Below are 23,394 nucleotides of genomic sequence, written 5' to 3'. Positions count from 1 at the left end.
TATATTTCTCAGCAGACGACCTCATATTGTTTGTCAAAAGGCACAAGTGGCAATTTACAGCAGGACCTATAAAGTCCATCTCATCTGATGGGATGGGGGCAATGCCCTCATGTCATCCACCTTATAAAATGATGGACGCTTGCGGATGTGAAAGCTGAAGCGTTTTATTATAAAGAAAGCAGAAGACATTTCATGGGCCACCCTTAGTCTCCCGCTAATAAATAAACGCTGTAAATGCACATCTATATAGAATGGAGGGCCAGTTTTACAACCTTTTTTTTAATCAGTTTGAAAGACTAGTTTAGGGTACATTCTCCTGTTCTGAGCATTTCCTCTGTCCATCAACCTTTAGCTCACTAGGTTTTATACAGTTTCAACTATGATATTAAAATCATTTTCAGCTCAGGAAGTGGTAAAACAGTATTTATTCACAGGATGGGACTTTTGTTTAAACTGGCTTGAAAACCTATCAAACTATTAACAGAAAATGTATATTGTGAATCCTTCAGTTATCAAATTCTCACTCCAACAACAATCTATATTATCAATGAATCATTCACATGTTGTCTATCATCATGTTGTCCTTCCCACGATAATCTAATCACACAGTCTCCTCCACAATGAACTCGATGGTATGCTGCGGTGACTCCACCATGGTGATTTCGTTTCCATCCATTGAGATAGTGGGAACAGTAATGCCCTGAGCTCCTAGGACAGAGGAGGGCAGGATGACGACCTGTGAGGCTCCCTCCATGCCACTGAGCTGATCGGATGGGATCATGACCGTCTCTGTGCCTCCTTCGCCCCCCTGCAGTACGTATATGGTCTGCACTGTGCCAGCGTCAATGTCTCCTGTGGTGGCCAGAGAAGACAGTACTTTGGCCCCCTCCAGGACCTTCTGGACCTGGGCGGCCTCGGCTGCTTGTGCCACCTGCTCAGCGGTTTCCAAAGGCAGGTCTCCGTGTAGCCGGAAGTGTTTGTCCAGGTTGGAACGAGAGCGGAAGGCGGCGGGGCACTGGGGGCAGGGGTAGGGCTTTTCGCCGCTGTGGGTGCGGGCGTGCTCCGTGAGACGGGCAGCCACGCTGAAGCTCTTACCGCAAATCCAGCAGCAGAAAGGCCGCAGGCCGCTGTGGATGCGCTCGTGGTCCTGCAGGTGGGGCAGCTGGCGGAAACGCTTGCCACATGTGGTGCACTGGTGGAGGGGTGGGGGGAAATGGGGAAGTGTGGGAAGTGTGGGGAAGGGGAAGTTCACAAAATATAGGGAAGGTAAGAGGGTGGCAGAAAAGTACAGTTATGTTCACAGCAGTGTCAGCGCACAAACTCGACTGCAATTAATATTTTCTGAGACCTCTCTTTATACTTTTCTGCAGATGCAGCACTTCGGATAGTGGAGGAGCAGAGAGAAGAGGGTGTGAGAGAAGACAGGCGGAATAAGACAGATAGAAAGTAACAGAAACGACAAGTGTTTGTCAATTAATTCCCAGAAGATTTTCACATAATTAATACCGTCTCTAGAGCATCAGAATTTATATGAATTTATATATATATATATAGATGATCTCCACTACAATTTAAGAGAGATTAATGTATTTTTTATGTGTGACTGGCAGTACAAAGCCAGTGTACTGTCATAAAATACAAAGAAAGCCATCCAATTTTAACAATTACTGGTGGACAAAAAGAAAAATGTCTCCAGTGAGACCTACACAATTTCTTGATAAAGTAAATTCCATGGTTGTACGTTTCTTTATACCATATCATTGTTTTCTGACTGCTCCCACCTGAGTGCAGACAATAAACTATAACTACATATTTAATTAAACTAATAGCACTAAAACAGAGTGCCTTTGTTGTGCTTTTTTTTTTACTCCCACTGGAGACACCCAGACTGAAACAGTAGTGTACTCTAATAAAAATTAGACTGCTCTTTTGTACTGAGCAAATCTAGGTGTTTCTTCAGGAACATAGTGTATTTGTTTTGAGTTAAAATTCATCCCTATAACCGGCTCTGTGTTTGAGGACCGACGTTCCTTCACCCTCAGTCTTTCACATGTGTGAGAGATGCGGCTCAAAGCAAAGCAACAAACATGAAATCAATTTCTACAGTCCGATGTGCTGTGATGGGCTTGGGTGGGTCTATAGTTGATGTCCTGCCTCGTCACCAGAGAAGCAGGGGGAGAGGGAGAGAGTCCCAGAATAGTAACAGGCACAGAGGGGAGCTGACAGGCCCTAACTCAGCCCTGCCATTAATCACAGGTACACAGGGAGGGAGGAAACACCCGCAGGACACACACTGCACAAATGGCCGTGGTCTGGAACCAGGGAGATGGCCACAGCTATGAACGGGTGTCATGGTGGCGGGCGAGACTGTGCTGGATTTCAATTTGAAATACAGATGTTTAAGTGTCTGAAAGCCTCGTGTAAAACGACAAAATATGATTTAGACGGTCAGAAAGATTCCCCTCTTTATGCGCGCGCACACACACACACACACACACACACAGCATCCTGCTTCTTACCTCAAAGGGCCTTTCATCAGTATGTGTCCTCATGTGAACAGCGAAGGTGGAATTATAGGCGAAATCCTTGTGGCAAATCTCGCATCTGAAGCGGGGTCGGGATTTGGACTTGCTGAGTGTTCCCTGGAAATGCGCCAGCACATGCTCCTCCAGGGCGCTGTTGGAGGTAAATCGGCGGCGGCAAGGCCTCACCGGGCATTTGAGAGGCGTCTGGCCCGTGTGGGACAACCGATGGAGGTCGAGGCCCTCCTGGGTCATGCAACGGTGGCCACATAGGTCACATTCAATCTGAGGGAGGATGACCGACACAAAAGAAAGTGAGATGGCAGTCGGACAAACTATGAAATAAGGAGCTGAAAATGGGAGAGGGCATTAATGAGAAGAGAAAAGGTCGGTGTCTGGTCCAAATGTGACGCAAACACAGCGTCACACTTAAATGAGGCCTGGAGACCTTTGTTAGATGTCACCCGCTTCTCTCTGTCCCTATGTTTTCAGGTGGTCTAGAATGTCAGCTACCCAATAAAGGCACGATGCCAAAAATCATTTTACAAAAGTGAAAAGAAATACATAAAAACATCACATAAAATTGTAAGTACTTGTCAAGTCATTCTCGTTAAAAACACATCCGTCACTTAAGATGAGCAATCTCTCACTCTGTTTTCCTTATCAATCCCAAAGACATTCACAGAGTGTTTGTGCTTCCAACCTGTCCAGTGCAGCGTCCCCGGCCTTGACCCCGTCCACGTCCGGTGTTCTTCTCCTCGTCAGTGGTGGGACAACGCTGCAGGTGGATTTCCAGCACCGACTGGTTCACAAACTGCGATGAACAGTGAGGGCACGACGCCGGCTGCCGGTCTGTGACGGAGCAGTGTCAACGTGTTAGACAGGTGATCATATTCTGTCCTAATACATCAAATAGCTGCTGACTGTGCCAGGCTAATATCTGATGGCTGATTTGAGCTTGTTGATTACTGGCTGTTATTCCAATAGTGGTGCAGTGACAGCTGGTGCACACAGAAATGGCTGGTGATGGGCAGCAGTGCCCAAATGTAAAAGGCAGCCAGTTTTCAAGTGTAAACAAACATCATTAGATTTTAATTGTGCTCGACGAGTGCTCATAATATGAACAAACGGGGAGACTTCAGCTTCAAAATGTACACAACATGTTAAGATGTGGAAAAGACAATGATTCTTTTTCACAAAAAACATAAATAAATGAATGCTCTTGTTTGAGGGTGCAGGTGTTGCTTATGTCGGTTCATGGTCACGCTGTCACAGTCAGTCCACAGGGTACTTTAAAGGAACGATGCCATCATTGTTGCTATTGGCAACACACCCTCTTCCTAAAAGCATTACAGCTCAAAATGTGTGCTGCAGTTGATTAATTGAAGAGTCCATTGAAAGACAAATAGTCAAACAAATTTTCTCTGGTTTATAGAATAATTATTCACAACAAAGAGTCATTTTCAGTATTAAATTGATTCAGCCGGTCACCCTCTCAATAAATGATTAATCATTTGGACTGTGACAAGATGAGCTCATGTTGCATCGTTTTCTGTGCCAAAACCTAAAAATATTAAATCCTCCAGTGGCATAAAACTGAGAAACACAGCACATCCTCGCAACTGAGAACTCAGAACCAGCAGAATTTGTGACTTTCTGCTTGAAAATTGATTTAATTAATTCACTGATTCTAAAAACTGTTGCACATTAATTTTCTGTCAAAGACCTAATCATCTCATTCATCGTTCTGGGTCTGATCAGCTGGTGGCCTGGTTTTATTTTGGCGAAGCAAACCCCACTCTCACTTGGGTTGATCTTGAAAACCTGGCTGGGAAATTGCTGACACTGATGGTTCATCAGTACGTCCACGGGTCGTCACGCCAACATCTTGCAATCTGCTAACCATCTGTACCGTCTATCCCAGTGGGAGCGACCTACTCCCCTCCCCACTGGGACCCTCTAATTAAACCTTTAATAACAACAATCTCAGCCTATGGCCCTGGACTGATCAATGGATCAATCTCTCCAATCATCTCTCTCAGAGGAGCCTCGTACCTCTGACCCCTGATGCACACAGACTATTCAGGCTTTACTAATGAGGTTGCCGTGCCAACGGCTTCCTGATTAAGATGAAGTGTCAACATGTTGACCTAATTCATTTACCTCCACCCTCCAGATCAATGGAAAGTCATTGACCTAATGCATTGGAGGAACAATGCATACACAACATGGATGTATGTTTGTAAATAAACAAGACAGGCCACCCAGGCAACTTAATGGAAGCATTTATCGCCAACTTTGCATTAATCAATAGTAATTTGTTGAATGTTGTGCTGATAAGAGCATCATATCGGATTAATTTCCATTACAACAAAGTGCACATGCTTGTGATCTGTGATCCTCTTAAACACACTCACACTTGGTCATGCATGGAAACATTCAAAAGACATGAATTGGTCACAAGGTCCTAGGACATGTGGCATAGAAAGACAGATAACAAAACATTAAATGACAAAAAAATGAACGCCCCCCGCCCAGAGGTTTGTTCAGTAAGAGACATGCAGTTTTCTGACCTGAATCCTCACCTTGATGAGTGAGTGAGTGCATGTCGAGGTCTTTTCTGCGCGTGAAGGCCTCTCCACATTCTGGGCAAGGAAATGGGTGGCTGGTGTGAAGCAGTCTGTTTAAACAAGGAAGAAGAACATATTCAAGTAAGAACACAAACACAACAAAGTAAGACAAGTCAACCATACACTATTACCACCGCTGATAGACAACAAGACAAGTCTCAAACTCAAAATATTTTTAACACAAATATGTTCAGGGCAGAAACATGCGCCTCAGAAGTACTATGTGCAGTGACCACATGTGTTTAGTGGAATAGAATATTTATGCAACCCAATACACATTTCAGACTTAAAATGCCCCCCTAAATTCATAGACGTATAATAAACCTTAATAAAAGGTGGAAAAAGTCATGTTTTAGTTTCATGCTGCTGCCCTATATGTGACTTGTGGGAGGATTGCCAGCAAGTATGTGCTTAGCTGTGCTTCAGGTTAAATAAGGGGTATTAGCTGAGTGTATAAAGGGTGGAGATAAAAGAACAGCAGTAAACTGGGAGGAGTCAGAGTGAGGACATGAAAGACTATATTTATCCATTGCATAACGTTACGCTGGATATAGCCTTAGGGGAGGAGAGAAGTGTTAGGATGTATTCACCTAATGCTGCATCAGGCCTGCTTTCACAGCATGGGGGAAATAAACACACACACACACACACACATACACACACACACACTGGCTCTTTGGGCAGCTTGTCATAATTAGAGCAAACAGGAATGATGTTGAAGTTATTAAAAATCTGATCCACTAAATATTACATACATACAAGAGTATGTATTATGTATATATAATACTCCAACTCGTATTATTATGGCTGAAGTATTCAACTACACACATCACTTAAAGTAAAGCAGAAGGCCAGAGGTGATGCGCAAGGACCTCTCAAGGTCTGAACAAGAGTTCAGGCTGTTTCTATTCCCTGTTAAATAGACAATAGAAATCAATATTTCAAGGAGGGCTGACCCTGAGGTGGATGGGAGAATTAAAATTTCAGTCAGGGTCACTTCTCTTTCCAGCCAGATGTTGTTTAACAAGTAGTGCAGATGCTGTAGGCTACAGTATTAGTAGGTAGGTAAGTTTACACTGTACAATAAAGTAATACAGGGGAATTACTCTGACTAGAGCCAAACCAACAGCTCATTATGTACTTGTTCCAGCTTTTCTAACGATGATGAAAAAGATGCTCTCCAACTGGAAACTGAATATCTTTACCCTGGAAATTCATTCTTGACCTTGGAAATGAAGAAAACAATCCAAACTCAAGGTCTGCTCCGGCAAATAAGCAATAAATAAGTAAACATCTGCTCACAAGGACTGGGACACACCACTGAAAGCTCCAGACCTTGAGTTGACATTATTCTGTCAAAATTAATTATCCTTGGGTTTTGGACTTGTCTGGTGGCATCCTAAGATGTGCACTTCCCTCCATTTTATGGCATTTTTAAGACCAAACAACTCATTAAAAATATAATCAACAGAGTCACTGATAAGCCACAATACTGATGGCTTTGGGGCCCAGATAGTACAGCAGAAATGGACCAAAACCTTGCTTCCACACAACAGGCCACTGGTTGATTTTTGTCCGTTTCAAGACCAGCACTAGTGTAGTGCAAATAAATGAACAATATAACCTTGTTCCTGATCACTGTCCTGCAGGTAAAAGCATACAACTTCAAAACGGTAGCCTGAAGCCAATGCTTTTAGCTTACTATGTTGTATTTCATATCCAATTTAGGAAAACCAATAAAATACACATAACCAGGTTGGGGCAGGACCATGCTCCATCCTGAGTTATCGTTATCTTAATTTACTGGGCCTCTGTCTGCCAATCATGTGGTCGGGGCTCAAGGGCACCCAGACATCTCAGTAAGTGTGTGGGCTACATGAGTTTAAGATCTCGCTCAGTAGTCGGACACGGCTCGGCTACTACAGCTCGCAGCAGAGGTGGGTTATCTAAATCCTGTTTGGAACCAAGAGTTTTAAAGCAGAAGTAAGCGCATCCCTTGGCTGCACACACAGAGAGGACCGCCCCTTTATGCCGTTCTCTCTCCTCATTGGATAAAGGTTGTAGGATACAAGGAACGTTTTCTCCTCGGCTTACAGCAGAGCAGAGTGACTGACAGACCCGTGTTTCAGACCAAACACTCTATATAAGTGATTGCTGTCGGAAGATATAACTATTTAAGACTTATATTAACACAAACATTCCGCTTACTTCTGCTTTAATGTCTGGGTTGATTTTACATGTTGAGATTTGTCTGATGTTTTTTTGTCATTTCTACCTACACTCCTACAAAGAAAAGATGCTAAAAACAAATGTTAAAGCGTTATTACTTGTGGTGGTTAAGCTGATCCTCCGTGTTGAACCGTGAGGGGCATTGAGGACACGCGAGGGGAGCTCCTTCACTGTCCAAACCACACACCTGCATAGAAGACACAGAATTCAAGGTCAATGAAAAAGGGAAATCTGTGCAGGTTATCCACAAAAAAATATCCTTCCTCTTCATTTGGAAATGATGAAATCCAGTGTTTCTATTTCATAATATGTTATCTACCATGTCCAAAGTGTGACACCTACTAACAAACTGACTACTGACATCCAGGTGAATCTTAAATCATGTTGACTATCACAGACGATATATCCCAAGTAAACAATAGTAGGCAAGTGTACCGGTTTCCGTCCACGCTTGCGTTGAGGCTTTGCCGCGTTGTGAATGCGTTTGTGTCTCTTCAGGGTGGAGGCCTGGGAGAAGTTTTTGCCACAAGCATCGCAGCTGAAGGGCTTGCTGCCTGTGTGGTTCATGCTGTGGCGCAGCAGGCTCTGGGAGTTAGTGAAGGACTTCGGGCACACCTACAACAACAATAATCAAGATTAATGTCTTAGATAAAGTAACAACAGTTTTAAACAACTCCTGCAAGGTAATTAATGAAATATAACTAAATGTGATCAAATTACAATTTTTTAAATCAATTTCCACTGTGCAGACACGCTGGAAAATCTGTCAAATATAATGAGGTTGGAGGTTCAAATTGCGTCTGCTTCCCCTTCAAAGCATTACATCATCTCGTCAATGTCAACTACGCGACATAAAAGACATTTACATCAAAGCATATTATCCCCCAGACTGGAGAAAGGACACATTTTGATTCGATTTTGATTGGCACCTTGCACGTGAAGAGCTTCTCTCCGGTGTGGCTGTACACATGGGTGCGGAGGAAGACGCGTCGGGTGAAGGTTTTGCCACAGTAAGGGCAAACATGGGGTAACGGTGTGCGGGCCCAGTCCTGCAGTAGCTTAACAGGCGGCGGATGGTTGGTGTTGTCTGAATCTGCTGCAGTGCTGCCTTCTGCTTCCTCTTTGGTGCCTGAACCCTTGTTTCCTGACGATGACAACAAAACAGTCCATTAAAGCCAAAACACCCAGCGATAAATGACTCTTTCTTTTTTTTTTAAAGGCCATTAATTCACTTACCTTTAAGTGCATTACCTCCACTCACGATCCTGAAGGAGGGTCTACCTCTCTTAGGTAGGGGTGAACCCGAATCGCTGGCGGAAGGGGAGAGCAGTCGCTTTGAGCTGTGAGGTTCAGTGGTGGCTGCGTCGCCGCCACTTTCAGCTTCCTCCTTCTCCTCTGTCCCCGATGTGAGGCGGTGCTCCCGGCGATGGTACAGGTACTGGGTGGTGTTCATGAAACTAACGCCGCAATGGGAACAGCTGTGCAGTGGCTCCTTCAAGCCGTGTTTCTGCTTACGATGGGCAGCCAGGCCTCCGTCGGTGCTGAAGCTCTGCCCGCACTGGGTGCACAGAAACACCTCGGGCTGCGTGAAGGTAGACGCGGAGCAGGCAGTGGCGTCCTGCTCCTGCTTGCCAGTCCCGTTGCTCTGAGCACAAACTCCCTCTGTCTGTGTGGCTTCAGAAAACACAACTATCCTTTCCTCGCCTTGCTGTCTGTGTTGCTTGCGGTGGTAAAGAAAAAGCGTGGTGTTTAGAAAGCTCTCCCCGCACACGGAGCAGCGGTGCAGTGCCTCCTCGAAGCCGTGCTGGGTCTTGCGGTGGGCCACCAGTTCAGACACCAGGCCGAAGCATGAGCCGCAGTCCACGCACAGGAGCACCGGTTCAGGCTTGGGCTTTTTGTTTGCCCCTCGCCTCCTGGGAGGCGAATCCTCCGGATCAGGGGTGGAAGAGGCCGCCTCAGACACGGGAGGATCAGAGCTCTGAGCTGCAGGGGTCTCGGTAACCTGCTCCCTCTCTTCTTCTACAAGTGTCTCCACCGGTTCTGGCTTAAGGCTTTTGCTTATTTCACTCGTTGAGGGAAAAGACTCATCTGGATTTAAAGTTGAAGTGGGGCTCTGAGCTACGGACGTGTCTGCCTCAGGTTGTGAATCAGGGTTTGACTTGCTCCCGGAGGCAGACTGCTGACATGACTCTTCTTTACGGTGTTGCTGCCAAAGGTCCAGGCTCTTGAAAAGTTCATCACAGTCCCCGCACTGGTAGAGGATCCTGGGCTGGTCCGACGGCGCCTTTGCGCTATCTGCAGCCTGTTTGAGTATAGTCTTTTCAAATTGCACAGAGTGTCCTGCTTGGACTTCTATCTGTGGGACTGTAACTGTCCTTGCTATATTTATCACCTTTTGCTGCAAAGACAAGCAAGGAGAGAAAAATCACAGATCATCTTCAACACTTCACATGTTCTTTTATTTCTGTGTACAAACAAAACGACTGTGTAAAACTAATCAAAGGGCCATCTCTGGTCAATTCAACCTGCAGTGTTTTTCCTTTAATTTTATTCTGTCTTGGCAGATGAGGAATGAGAATTCAGTGTTGGGATACTGAGGTCAATTAGTGCAGCATGTGTTTAGAGCCAAGGCTCCTCTGAGAGCTCCAGACCACCAAGATAAGGCCTCGGCCTGGACGATAGCTATCAAAGGTTGACTGGGTCGCTCCACAGGGTTTTACATTAGCTCCTCCTGTCCATTCAGATGATAAAAACAAAACATCATGGGCCAAGGTTAAAGACGTCTGAAACTGCCTCACTCAAAACAGTCCAACACGTCAATAATTACTTGCAGCTTGCTTTATTTTTAGTTTCGCAATTTATTTTAAAGCTAAAGCTGTTTTCTGAAATTCTTGTCCTGTAAGCATTTGCAAAATTAAAGGTTTAGCTGATGGTCTGTCAAGCATTATTTGTTGTGCTTCCCAAGTGTGAATAAACTAAAATGCCGTCTTCTTGCATCTATGCTACCACTTTAAATTGAAGTAAATCTGAAGTGGTTTGCTTGATTAGTTCATTTTATCTATAGAACAAAATGATCAGTAAAGGCATCAGTTAGTGATTTGCTCCTCACAGATGAAGAACAAGTTGCTTTGCAGTTATTTCCTTTAGTGACAGCCTTCTAGCAATGCCGGGCATATTTTCTTTTATAACGAGTGAACAGAAATAACATTGTTAGTTCTAAAGTATGGCCTCTAATGGTGTACTATGTCAGCATTAGTCAACAATTAGATTTATGGCCAGGAATGTAAAGAAAGCTTTTCATCCGCTACTACAGCCCAACACAGTGGAGAACTCGTCATCAACAGCCTTGTGTACAATCTAGTCAACAAAGGACACGATTGGACTATACTTGAGCGTTATTTGTACACATGCACAGGAATCTATAAATGTTCTTGCACCAAGTTTTACACCAAGTCAAAAGACCAAACAATATTTATTTCTGTAAAAATTTTCCTCCACAGTTCTTGGGAGTTACAAAACTGGCATGATTCCCGGATACAGCACAAAAAAAACCTGACAAACAAAAGTAGTCTATCAGTCCATCTCTGGCACTGCACTGGAGATAAGGTTGCACATTATTAAAAAATAAAAGAGAAAATAATATCAGAAAGAAGTATTAGCAGAAAGAACAAGTGTCTGTCTTCTGTTCATAACAGCCATGTCATTCACAAACACTGACTCACCAAAACAATAGACCAACTGAACCCAGCCAAGTGGGGTTTCATATAAAACGGGTTTTAGTTATGAAAGTGCAGATCTTCATATCAAGACAATGTTAACTTGCAATTCTTCTAATGAGCAGATCTACATAAAGAAGAACCCTTTTCACACTGTACAAATGTTAATTGGTGTTGGTGCTTTGTCTGCACTGCCCACTAGACACACTTTTTTTGTACAAATGGACATGGTTAGAGATTTGATCCTAATGAAATGTTTTTGACATGCACTTTTTTCTTGTTTTTTTACTGAGAGCTTTAGTTTTCAGGCAGGCATCCTACTACCATAATAATACTACTTGAAGCCTCGAATGATTCTATTGTGTATGTGATGTGCATATCTTTGGTGAACAGTACCGATAAGGACGTTTGCAGATAGTAGCCCAGTCAGACTTTGGTCAGAAAAGGAAATGAAGGGGTGAATGTATGAAGTCAGAGCAGGTGTACTCCTGATGAACCCGATCTCTAAAAAAGGTAAAGTTTGACTTGTTTAGTGGACGGTATTGAGGAGACATCTCTGTAACATTTTCCTTTACCGTTTGACCTTCTCACTCAGACACAGCAGACACTGCCTCGGGGTTGTAGGACTCCAGTCATGACCAATCAGTCAAGTCGCAGTTTAAATCCGTGTCCGTCCAGATACATACAAATGTATTCAGCATATATGGCGTTAAGTATTGGTTATTGCAGAATGTTGTGATGTCACAGTCGTGTTTTGACCTTCAGGATATAAAATGTCATCACTTCATCATTTCAGTCCAACAGTCCCAGACGTGTGTGAAATTCTGTCATCACTAGCGCATCAGTTCTTGAGTTATGGCTAAACACGTCTTTTGTGAGGCCACAATGACTTTCGACCTTTGGCCACCAAAATCTAATCAGTTCATCTTTGAGTCCAAATGAACATTTGTACCACATTTGAAAAACAGAATCCGAAAGGTGAAGCTGAAGTATTGCATTCGGGAGAATAGGGCAGACAGACAGCCCAAAAACATAATGCCTCCGGCCAGGGCTGTCGCCGGCGCAGAGGAATAATGAAGTGCGAATTACACTCAGTGAATTCAATCACTCATCTGAGAAATGAGTACAGACGTGTTAAAAGAGCTCTCTGTATCCATTTGAGACATAAGCAGCCATTGTTTTCTATCAATGTCATATAATGCAGTCACTGAAATTATAATACTCTCGCTAATGAAGTGGGGTGGCTTGCAATGAACCATCTTATGGCAAAGCAGAGGCCAGGAGGCCATAAGGCATGCAGGTTTTATAGTGTTTCTCCAACTGATTCATCTATGAGAAGGCCAATGAGCGATACATCAGGAGAAAGGGTGGCACTGACTGATGCATCCCTCATGCTTCTCTTCCCCCTGGCAACTGGGGATGCAATCTGTCTGTCATGAGTGTTGCTGTGTTTTATGGACGCGTGTTGAAGACTTTAAGGATGGAAGTCTGGGCACAAGCTCAGACAGCCATGGCCTACTGCTAAACGAGGGCCAATGACTGCTTTTAACCCTGGGGGGCTTTCTGAAGCTGTCAGGAGAGAGGCACAAGAAAGAAGAAAAAAAAGTCGCAAGTCGCACCAAGACTCAGCTGAATATGTCGAAGTTAAACAGAATAAATCGGCCTCTTACACAACATTCAAACTCTGCAATTCAGATGGCATGGAACTCTGAATTAATAGAGTTCAGCATTTTGATGAAATGTACGCCAGATATATAAATACGAAACAGGACACAAATACTAAAAGAGCAAATACTGAACACAATGCATTATGTAAAAATGCACAGGCTTCTCCAATGCACAAGCCAAACAATGAAAATACAACAGAATTAACATACAGAAGCATACATTTACTGCCCGGAGGGAATATGCAGAAAAATGACAACTAGCAGACTTTCAAAGAAGCAAAGGGGATAACCCCATCCCAAAAAGACAACAAAATGTTTTTTTTCCTATAATTGTTTAGTTTTACTGAAGCATGAGGAACATTCTGGTGATTCAGCTGGCCTCGCTGCAAAACATGTAAATGTGGCCTGGGACCTTTATCACATGTCCCTCTCCTCCACTCTTCATCGTGCCTGTTTTAATGCACTGTGATTTATTAAAATGCAGTACTTGTGTTTCTCATAACCATGTTGCTATTGTGTTGTATTACGTGACCAAAAACAACCTCTTCACTAAGCAGGCTCATCTGCTTCGACTCAACAAATCCTGTGCACGACAACTAGAAACTCTGATATATAAGCGCCAGTTCACAGCCCATCAAACATAAACCCATGCAGTGTTGTCTATTGTAAAATAAGAAGTTACCGTAGGTTAAAAAGCAAGCAGATCTCTAGAATCTATAATCAATCCAATTTTAGCATTACCACCTTTTTGCCTGTTCCACCTGTTTGCCTCACAAGTGACTCATTAGTCTGATAAACAACGTGCTAATGTGTTATTTTGCCATTATGCTAGAAAGAAAGCAAGTCCAGGTGGCACTTAAGTACTTAAGCTAAAAAAAAAAAAAAACAGGTTGAATAATCTGCCGGCCTTGAAACACACCCACTGTCAACTTATCAGAGAAAACGTTTGAAGTCTACACGTACAAACATGTATTGTAGTGTGAATTGAAACAGGGGGATTCAACCTGACAAATGGTATATGACGATTCACACATGCACTGTACACTAAAATAAATAATGAGCCGTTTTTACGTTATATTAGATCATTTAAGTCTCGTGTGTTTATCCATCTTGCCGTCTGCCCTCTTTCACAGCTCGTGACTGCTGCTTCACCGACTAGCTATATCATTCCTGTAACTGCTGTAGCAATGTTTTAATGCCGCCCTTGTGGCCTGCTTTCTCTTCAAAAGGACATTTTATTGTAAATCTCTTTAGTCTTTTGCCTCGTTAAATAAAAATTAAAGAGGTGCAAGTCAAGTAACAATTACATTACCATAAAAAACTAATAATGACCACCATCGAACTACAAAAGCCTAACTCGTTACTCTGTGGTTAAAAATATGACATCAGCATAAACCTAAATCAGATATAAATCTAGAGCAGCGTCTTGAAATGAGTCCGTAAATCATTACAAACAACTTAATGTTCTGATAAGTGCTCTGATGAATGCCATCATTACTACGATGAGAACCGGAGCATGGTCAATTTATGACTAAATTTTAACTGGTCATTTCAATGTCATTCTATAAGCATGATTTAGAGGCTTTTGCTCGATCACACTGCTGGTTTTTTCTCTCCCCAGGCCACACCATCACTGTATTGATCTATTTTTGCACTGAAAACACCCAGGTACAAATCAAATGATGAAGGGAGATACTGATGACCGTGCCAGTCTTTACCTGAGCCTGTAGCACTGGAACAGTGACAGCGGTGGCTCCCGACGTGTCTGCCTGTTCATCCTCAGCAGTGCACGTCAACTGGTGCTGGAGCACCTCTTCCAGGGTATTGAACTCTTGGTAGCAGGGGAAGCACATGTACACTGACGAACCCTCCATCGCTGCGAGGGGATAAGAAATCAAAAACATTTCATAAGAGAAGCAGCATTTCAAGTCTGATTTAGATAAAAGGTGAAATAGTTCACAAAACTCAACATGCTTTGAATACCAAAGTAATATGGCAACGTGAGCTTTATACAGATGCTGATCCTGCCTTCAAGATAGGTTGTGAACATTGCCCTCTCCTGATGAAAAGAAGTGCCTGCATATATTATCAAGACAACAGCTTGGACTCCAGTGCCAGGAGGCTAACTCTGGGGTTGCCAAGATGACTCACCATGTGCTGAGCCTGGACTAATAATTATTATTTTTGGTCATGCTGCTGAATGTATACTACAATCAAAAACACAATATCTGCAATTCTCCTCACACACCGGGTACCAGTCAGAGCATATACCCTTACAAATAAAAGAATCACACTGAAAGATATTCAACACACTTGAACGACATTAGTGTGACATTTGTGTATGGTATTTTTTTGGGGGGGGGTTAGGGAATCCTTTAAAAGGTCAAATGAAAAGAAAAACAACCAACCCACGTTTAAATTGTCTCTCTTTCTTTTCATTGCCCAGCCGCCTGTGTCGCTCCTAACGATGCTCATAATGATATAATTATTTGAAGTGATTTTTTATTTTCTCCAAAAAACACAATATCTTAAAACAGCTGGTCACTCTAGGTTTTGGTGAATCTACTGCACCTTGTTATTCAGTGAATATACAGCAGAGGGACAGTGAACGTGAGTGAGGACATGGTGGAGGGATTGATCACGGGCCAGGGGACCACTGGTGTCACTTAAGGTATTTTTTTTTTGCCTTTATTTGATAGCACAGTATAGATAGACAGGAAAGGGGGAGGCAGAGAGAGGGGGAACGACATGCAGGAAAGGTCTGCCCGACGCGGGACTCGAACCGGGGACGCCTCCATTGAGGACTGTAGCCTCTACATGGGGCGGCCGCCTTAACCACTGCACCACCCCACCACTGGTGTCACTTTATTCAACATTGTAAGACAGGGCATTTTTAAACATATTGTTTGGTATTGGCAAATGCATGAGCTCAATGGGGCTTTTCATTATTGATTAATCTGGCAATCATTTTTTCATTATTCACTTCATCGATGAAATACCAAATAATAGCAGAAAATGGCCCCTATATTTACCCAGTATTTGTCTCACTGGTGAACCAGAATGCATTCTTACAGTTTACTACGATTTATGTCAACGAGGAGCATGAAAATATATATCAGAAAAACAACTGCCATTTTTGCTTAAAAATGACTAAAATGATTATTCAGTTAACAAATGAATGAAGAGCAGTTTTCTGTCAACGATTAACTGACTAATCCTTGCAGCCAATTCTGTGTTGTTTTGAGTCTTTTCATGGGAGATGTTGAGTAAAGTTTTAAATATACTTAGCAACACTTATTTAGCCTCCCCTAACTGAGATGGACAAAAGATCAGACAAATTAAATACACAACACCACCACCTGCAACTTCAAAAATGACTAGATATTTAATTTAAACTTTTATTTTTAAAGTTTCAACAAAAACTGGACATCACAACCTTCGTGAATTTGGTGTCAACACCATTTCAGTTTATGTTTTGAAATCTACTACCTGTTGAAATATTGTTATCAAAATGTCAATATATAACCTCAATTATTTTTCTGCTGTAAAATCACCATAATCTTTAGGTTTTTACTGAGCCAGTCTACAAGGTTGCATCAAAAGTCTATAAACCTGTGTCGTATCTGCGCAGTCTGTATCTTCTTATCCTCCTGCCAGAAACACTTTGTCCCAATTGGTTAAAGCTGAATTAAAAGACAATCTAACAAACAGGGTGGATCCCAGAAATGTATCATCATTACGAAAATTAAATAATGTGGTCTAGGGGACTACGCAGAATAAAACATAATAGTATTAACTCTGATTCTTTTCTCCTCTCCAGCTGAGGCCATGTTAACACTCAGCCAGCTAACTTCATAAACTCATCTGCATTACCCCTACATCCTGACTATATGCAGTTTTTTCTCCCTTGAAAACTGTGCTTTTCCAAAACAGTCTCCATAGTGTGTAAATCTAAAAATGCCAACTTGGCATTTTAATGTGTGCTGGGAAAACAGAGCTTTGTTGAAACACTGCTGTATCAGTGAACAAACAGATGGTGGCAGTAGCTCGGTATTTCATTGTTTTCTTAAACAAAATCTGAAAACTGAGACAGTATGCTGTAAAAAAGTATGCCATGCCCGGTAAAAGGACAATCATCCTTTTTGACATTTTCATATAAATACAAGTCAATTGCTGAAACAGGCTTAAACGCCTGGTGTGTGTGTATACATGTTGTTTTAGCATGAAAACACCATTTTTGAATCTGGGCAGCTTAATGTTGACATAGCCTGAGGGTCTTTCACTGCTGCTGCCTCCATGTATTGAAGATGAATGCACTCTGTCACACGTATTCTGTCATATTCTCTCTGGCTCCACTGAATTCAAACGGAGCCTCTGCTCTTTATTCAACTGTTGCCATGATGAGTTGTAGTATCTGAGGTCCATTGATGTTTTATTTTTCCATTCACAGAAGTCAGAGTTGATTAAACTAACTCCGATCAGCTGCCCTGGAGTTTCAAATCCTAATGTTGGTCAAGTCTCGACTTTGTAGTACTCACTTCCTGAAATACATGTCTGAAAAATGAATGACACTGTCACATGTAGCAGGGGTCAAGCTGAGGACCAGATCAAAGTTTTCACACCAGGCCCTCGACCACAGGACGTTAATCCAGCCTGCAACCCTCCTGCCCTTTTATTTGCAAGCGGCAGCAGTTGCATCCTGTCCTCCCTCCACGCATTTATTAGTGGACAGCAGCACACAGTACACACAACATTTCCCTCAACGCCATGAATGCTAATCTGTGACATCTACAATGGGGGGTGACCTCACGCAAACCCGCAGCAGCACTGGACTGTTTACTGCAGGGGCAATGTCACTCCGACGTTGCCCCACGAGTGCACCAGTCTATTAGTCACCCAATAACAAACTCATTTAAACCACCGTGGCCATTTAGCTCGGGGTCTGACCCGAGACAGGATGGCTAACTAGCGGCTAACGACTAGCAGCAGCTCGTTAGCCGTCTGAGTTATCTCCAACCAGTGTGGCGTTGCTAACATGCAACGATAGCCATTTTTCGGGCAAAGCTAACGAGTCCGCGGCGTGGTAGTTAGCTCCAGAGCTAGCGAGGGAGCTAATAAAACAGCTGTTTAAGATGCTCCTCGGTAGCAGGCGTCGAAGACAGGTGGGCTAGCGACTGAACACGGTTTACCACCCCGACCGGTGGGGCTTTACTGTCTGGTAGCAAGGAGAAGGAGGAGAAGAAGAAGAAGAAGAAAAGACCGAGAAGGAGGGCGGGATACGCTTCTTCGGTGGTATAATGGCGGCGACAGACTAAAAGTTAACATTAGCTGTCTCCCCCCGTTGAAATCCTCCGTACATTCACATCACTGTCTAATCTAGCGCCGAAAAAGTAACATTAATGCAAAAGAAGTATATTTAATTCACCATAACTCACCAGAGTCGGAGGTTGCCCGTTGAGGAAATAGGACAACAACTTCAGCTTTTTTTTTGCATGTTAGAACGCTGCGTCTGATTGGCTGAGCCGGTCACTGCACGAGCCAATGGGAAGCGAGTACACATCAGACTGACAGAGTTCGACGTGTAAAGCGCGGCAGCGGCGCTGCTGCAGCCAGCGGATCAATACTACTTACCTGCTCCGGTAAATAAGGGTGGGCGTGCTTTTCAATTTTCAAACAAAATATGTGCCAGACCCAATATTCATGAAAATAAACTTTGGTTTCAGCCTTTAGATTGTTTGGAAAAACAAGTAGCCTGTTGAACGCGTTAACAGTCTTGCATGGTGTGGTGCATGGTGTGCAGATCAGGCCATGTGAGTGCATTAGGCCTACTTTTTTTTTTTCTTAGTGGACCTTGATTCTGGGACAACTCTTCTGAGTTTTATTTTGGCTCTGTCAGATTCTTGCAAAGAGCACCTGATCATAGCCAATTTATGATGTTCTTTTCAATTCTGCATAATGGCCCCATGCATTCAGGGGTTTAGAAACACATATTTGTAAACAGTGCAGTCATACGTTTTTCAACATAAGGTTTCAGAACCTTATGTTCAGAAACATATGGTCGAGCTCTTTGCACTTACCCATCATGAGACGCTACTATTGTGACACCATGGTAATGAGAACCAGCTCATATTAATAGGGGACAGGATTACTTTCTAAATACTGACAGATTTCCGCTGGTTTCTTGGCTTTCCATTCCCTTTTGGTTTCCTTTTCTTCATGCCTTCAATACTGTGTCATTTTACTTAATTACATAGCCTAATTCATGGACATAGGCTGTCTTGATTTCTGCTTGGATAGGTTGTTACCAAAATGTTATGTCAATGGCCCAATTAGATATACCAATTAGTTAGGGTTAGGGGCTAAATGGGTAAATGAGCACTATAAACAAAAACAAATATTCAAAATTGACATAGGGTCTGTGTACAAGATCAGGGTGCCAAAATGGAGGATCCGTTACACAAATGTTGAACCATTTGCAGTCAAGTGATTTATTTGAATATAAATGATATGCAGTAACCTGGAGCTTTTGGGGTCCGATGCCTGATTTATTGATGAGCCAACCTTGGAAAATATATAATATAAGCCTTGCCTGCTGGATTTAGCCTACAGTTACTATTTTGTTCTTTTGCCTAGTGGGCCCTCAATTTTCTGACACAGCCCTCACTCGACTCCTCTGCACTTTAATTTTCTGCTCTATGCTAAGATTAAAATGAGGATTTTTTTCCCAAAATAAAGCTATGCCTATTTTATACATCAATTAACGAACATGTACACACAGAATCTAGTGGACAGAAAACAACTGGATCAAATATGATGTGACCCCAGTTCTCCACTTATGCTCAGATTTCTTCAAGATGCGTGGCAACCGTAGACCCTATTGTTGCCAAGAGCATCTTGGAGACCTTTACCACTGTGTCCCTCTGTGTTGGTGACTTCTGTCTCTTCTGTAATCCCAGACTGACTCCATGATGTTGGGATCTGGGGTCTGTGGGGGCGAGGCCATCTGTTGCAGGACTCCTTGTTCTTCCTGTAACTGTTTGGACTCGTCACACTGCAGAATGAATCTGGGACCCATCTGATGCCTCCATGAAACTCCTGTTTCTTAAGTTCAGAACTTTCTTCAGCTTTCATTCTTGTATGGTAAGTGAAAGATAGATACAGGTCTAGACATGTAATTTAACCATTGTAGGCAGCACAAAGCCTTATTTTACATATACCGGTAAGTAATAATATAGGCTACATAAGATGGCTTCATTATTATAGGCGTATCAGTCAGTCCTGCTGAACACAAGACGGTCATCACCAATTTCTTAAGATAACACGAATCACTAATACATCAAAGATGTATATGGGTTAAGGTTAAAACTGCGTAGGTTTCAAACAAAACAACACACTACACAAAATATGCTGTATAATCAAAGTTAGGCAGAAATGATAAAGCAGAGTTAAGCAGAGAATACAGATTACAATTACAACTGTGTAGTGCAGTGTTGAGGCCTATAGTGTATGTGTACAGTCCATTGAACGTGTCATAGGTGGAGCAGAGTCTATTAGGGCTATTTGTACAGTTTTTGAACACTTGCCTGTCTAAGTCAAACATGGTCATTCAGCACTATGAGCACCACTTCTAAGCGGAGTACTGAGTCAAATGTTTCCGTTTGCAATAAACAACATAATTGCTGTCTTTTTCCACCTTTTTTACACATTGACAGCAATAACTGTCTGATATGACTTCAACTGCACTTGAGAGGTTTATTAAATCTACACTTTATAACACTTATCAGATTTACCCTCGGAGTAAGTGCAGGCTGTACAGAACCTCCATTCTGTTACATCAAGTATTATATACAGAGGTCAGTCAAAGTATAGACTAGCCCACTCCACACATTTCCCAGAATTACACAGTGCCTCGATGTGCTCCATTGGCTGATTGAGAAGATGAGCGGCTCCTCCAGACTGCTTAACCTGACTCCAAATGGTATTAAAGAGCCGACCGGGCGTTCAGCCAGAGGGGCCGGGGCCACTCAGGCTCCATAGAAACTTTACAATCTCGACACAGCGTAGAAGAGTAATGTTATTCAACCTTGACATATTATATCACCATGATGAAGACTTAGCAGACGTGTTTTCATTGAAGGTTATGGTTCGGAGGCAGGTAGGTCCTTGGAGAGGAGGGCTGTCCTGTCATGCAGCATTGATTATTCAGGATCTTTCTACTTTTTCCTCTTCCTTTCCTCTCATCTACCTCTTCCTCTTGAAACCTACTGCTGTTGTGCTAAGGTGGAAAAAAGGATAATGAACGTGTGCAACTGTAGTTTTAAAAAACAATCTCACTTTGAGGTCCATTTAGCTGTTCCACACACAATCATTTTGGGACTTATCACATGGAGAAACTAGAATTCACACTTTTGTTGAAAAAAAATAACACTCACTTTGCTTGTTCTCCTTAAATTGAAAGAGACACAAAACTCTAAGATCCCATGAGAGCTTTGTTAGAAGATAGATTCGAATTTAATTTGTTTTGACAAAATGAAACAAGATAGTAGCTAAACCATTTCAAAACAGCTAAACCACATGTAAGCAGAGGACTGATGTGATACATGGTGTGGTCAAGATATTTTTTAAAACAATACATGTATAAAATTGCAAATTATTGCTTTATATTGATTTTAATTATTCAGACAGATAGAAATGATGCAGTCATTTACTTCTGTAGCCTTAACCCCATTGTCTTTGTCGGGCAGAATATAACACTTGCAGAAAACATAAGAAAGGACTTTCTTATCAAAAAACAAACACAAGTCAGGAAATATCACAGGTTTCTTTTGCCTATATGTTTCGATCACACTGCACTGCCAAAACTTTCTAACCTCAACAAGTGCATTAATATTTTCTAAAGCCAAATATTTCTTCAGAAATGATCACAGAGTCTAATTTCACATGTCTGTGTTAAGACTCGACTTCATGATTATGAATAGAGACCAAAGACTGAGCCAGGTCACACAAGGACAAGGAATTAATTTAGCTGTGCTGAACCTGAGGGGCATCTTCAGGTAACCAAGGAATTTTAGTTAAGCGCTGGGCAGCAAAGGTTCTGCCAGAGCCTATAAATATTTTCTAGTGAACACAGAAGAAGACGAAAGAAGAAAGTTCATGGACACCCTGAGACTTCATTAAATCCTGCTCCTCTTTTACAGCAGTGAACAGCAGATTCTTGTCTGAATGAGAAATCGGAATTGCTTTGAGACAGTTGTGTGGGAGAGACTTCCTCGCTCCTTGTTAGGCAGCTGTGAAGATATTCAGCCGTGTTTGAGCTGCATGCTGAGGGTCCTTGAAGTCACGGAGCCAAATGAGACCTGAATGCAACACGATGCTCTGATAACTTGAAACAAAAGTGAGGCTACACGTCGGAGACAAAGGCGGAGGCAGGGTGTCACTGATATGTACCATCGAGTCAAATCAGTAGCAGCATGTTAACTGTCAGAACCAGCCCAGGACCCCACACACCCCTCATCCCTCCTCACGTGCCTGATACAGTCAGAACTGTGTAGGATTTCATCAGTCAAGGTCAAAAAAACATTTTCACTGACATTTGCAATAGCATGGTTCCCATAACAACCACTCTGATTTCATCATCCTACTGGTCTTTTCCAGAGTTCACCACTGCACCCGACTCCAATGCTAAACAGTGCTTTATTTCATTAATCCCTTTGACTCATGCATGATAAGCAAGTCAATAATGTTTGGGTTATTCTGAATGCTACACCAACATCAGTGCATTACATTCACTCTGCTTAATATTCAGTATAAGTATGGGTGTTTTTTGTAGGAGAAAGGGGATAATTGTATGTCATTAAAAGTAGCTTAGAAATTTGGTGAAGTGGGAGGTACAACTAGCCAGAGCAAGAAAAAAAAATAGCTGAATGTAAACTTGCTCTTAGCCTCCTTCCTCACACGTTTGACTGAAAACAGATTGCATCCTGACTTGCCAGCAGGAAGAGAAAAATGCAAGATGCATCAGTCATTTTCACCAGATCTGAAGGATGGCTCAGTTTTATCAGCCAGAACCACACAACAATATCTCCAGGCCTCTTTTGCACTTTGTGAACTGTAGTTGAAAAGAAGAGAAATACTCTTAAGAAAGCAAAGAATGCCACTGCTTATTGCAGCATGGCAGGAATAACCTGCTACAAGGACACGGCACAAAACGAAGCTGCTTGGCCCATATTGATCCACTTTTCCTCTCACTCTCTATGCTGAAGCCAATGGACACGTGACATGTTAGCAGCTGACGTAATATTGTAATGATATAGTGTTTCACGATAAAAACCAAACAATCTTAAAGCACTCCCTGGTACCTCAGCAACCAGACTAACACTAGCAGAGCGGCTCATGATCAGGTCAATCAGATTAGCTCTATCACTATCAGTCCTAAAACCTTCTTATTGATGCATCGCTAATGATTAACTACCTGGACCTTCAACAAAAACACATTATTGAATGGTTTTAAAAATCCAGTTTCTGCAGTCTTTCAGGCGAGTGAGGACGCAGCTGAAGAACTCATGTATCTTACAGTTGTGCTTCATGGTGCATCCCCACTTAGTCTCCATTACATTTATCAACACTTTTA

General features: G+C 42.5%; 1 protein-coding gene across 2 annotated transcripts; it reads right to left on the bottom strand.

The window, feature by feature from the left end:
• Positions 1-202: 202 nt before the first annotated feature.
• znf574 (zinc finger protein 574) lies at positions 203-18,240 on the bottom strand. Of its 2 annotated transcripts, none has more exons than XM_083989691.1 (10): positions 18,200-18,240; positions 14,483-14,640; positions 8,618-9,779; positions 8,311-8,525; positions 7,817-7,996; positions 7,480-7,568; positions 5,096-5,202; positions 3,226-3,374; positions 2,520-2,807; positions 203-1,192 (listed from the first exon to the last, which is right to left on the bottom strand). In XM_083989691.1, the coding sequence occupies exons 2-10, from the start codon at positions 14,636-14,638 to the stop codon at positions 602-604; spliced, it is 2,937 nt and encodes a 978-aa protein (XP_083845817.1). In that variant the 5' UTR covers positions 14,639-14,640; positions 18,200-18,240; the 3' UTR covers positions 203-601. The 2 variants fall into 2 exon arrangements, with proteins under 2 accessions (XP_083845817.1, XP_083845816.1); XM_083989690.1 differs by lacking the exon at positions 18,200-18,240 and adding an exon at positions 15,173-15,211.
• Positions 18,241-23,394: the final 5,154 nt, after the last annotated feature.

The sequence above is a fragment of the Trachurus trachurus genome (genome assembly GCF_905171665.1).
Source record: "Trachurus trachurus genome assembly, chromosome: 16".
NCBI lineage: Eukaryota > Metazoa > Chordata > Actinopteri > Carangiformes > Carangidae > Trachurus > Trachurus trachurus.
The sequence above is the reverse complement of the archived record's forward strand: the minus strand, read 5'-3'. Positions and strand labels throughout refer to the sequence as shown.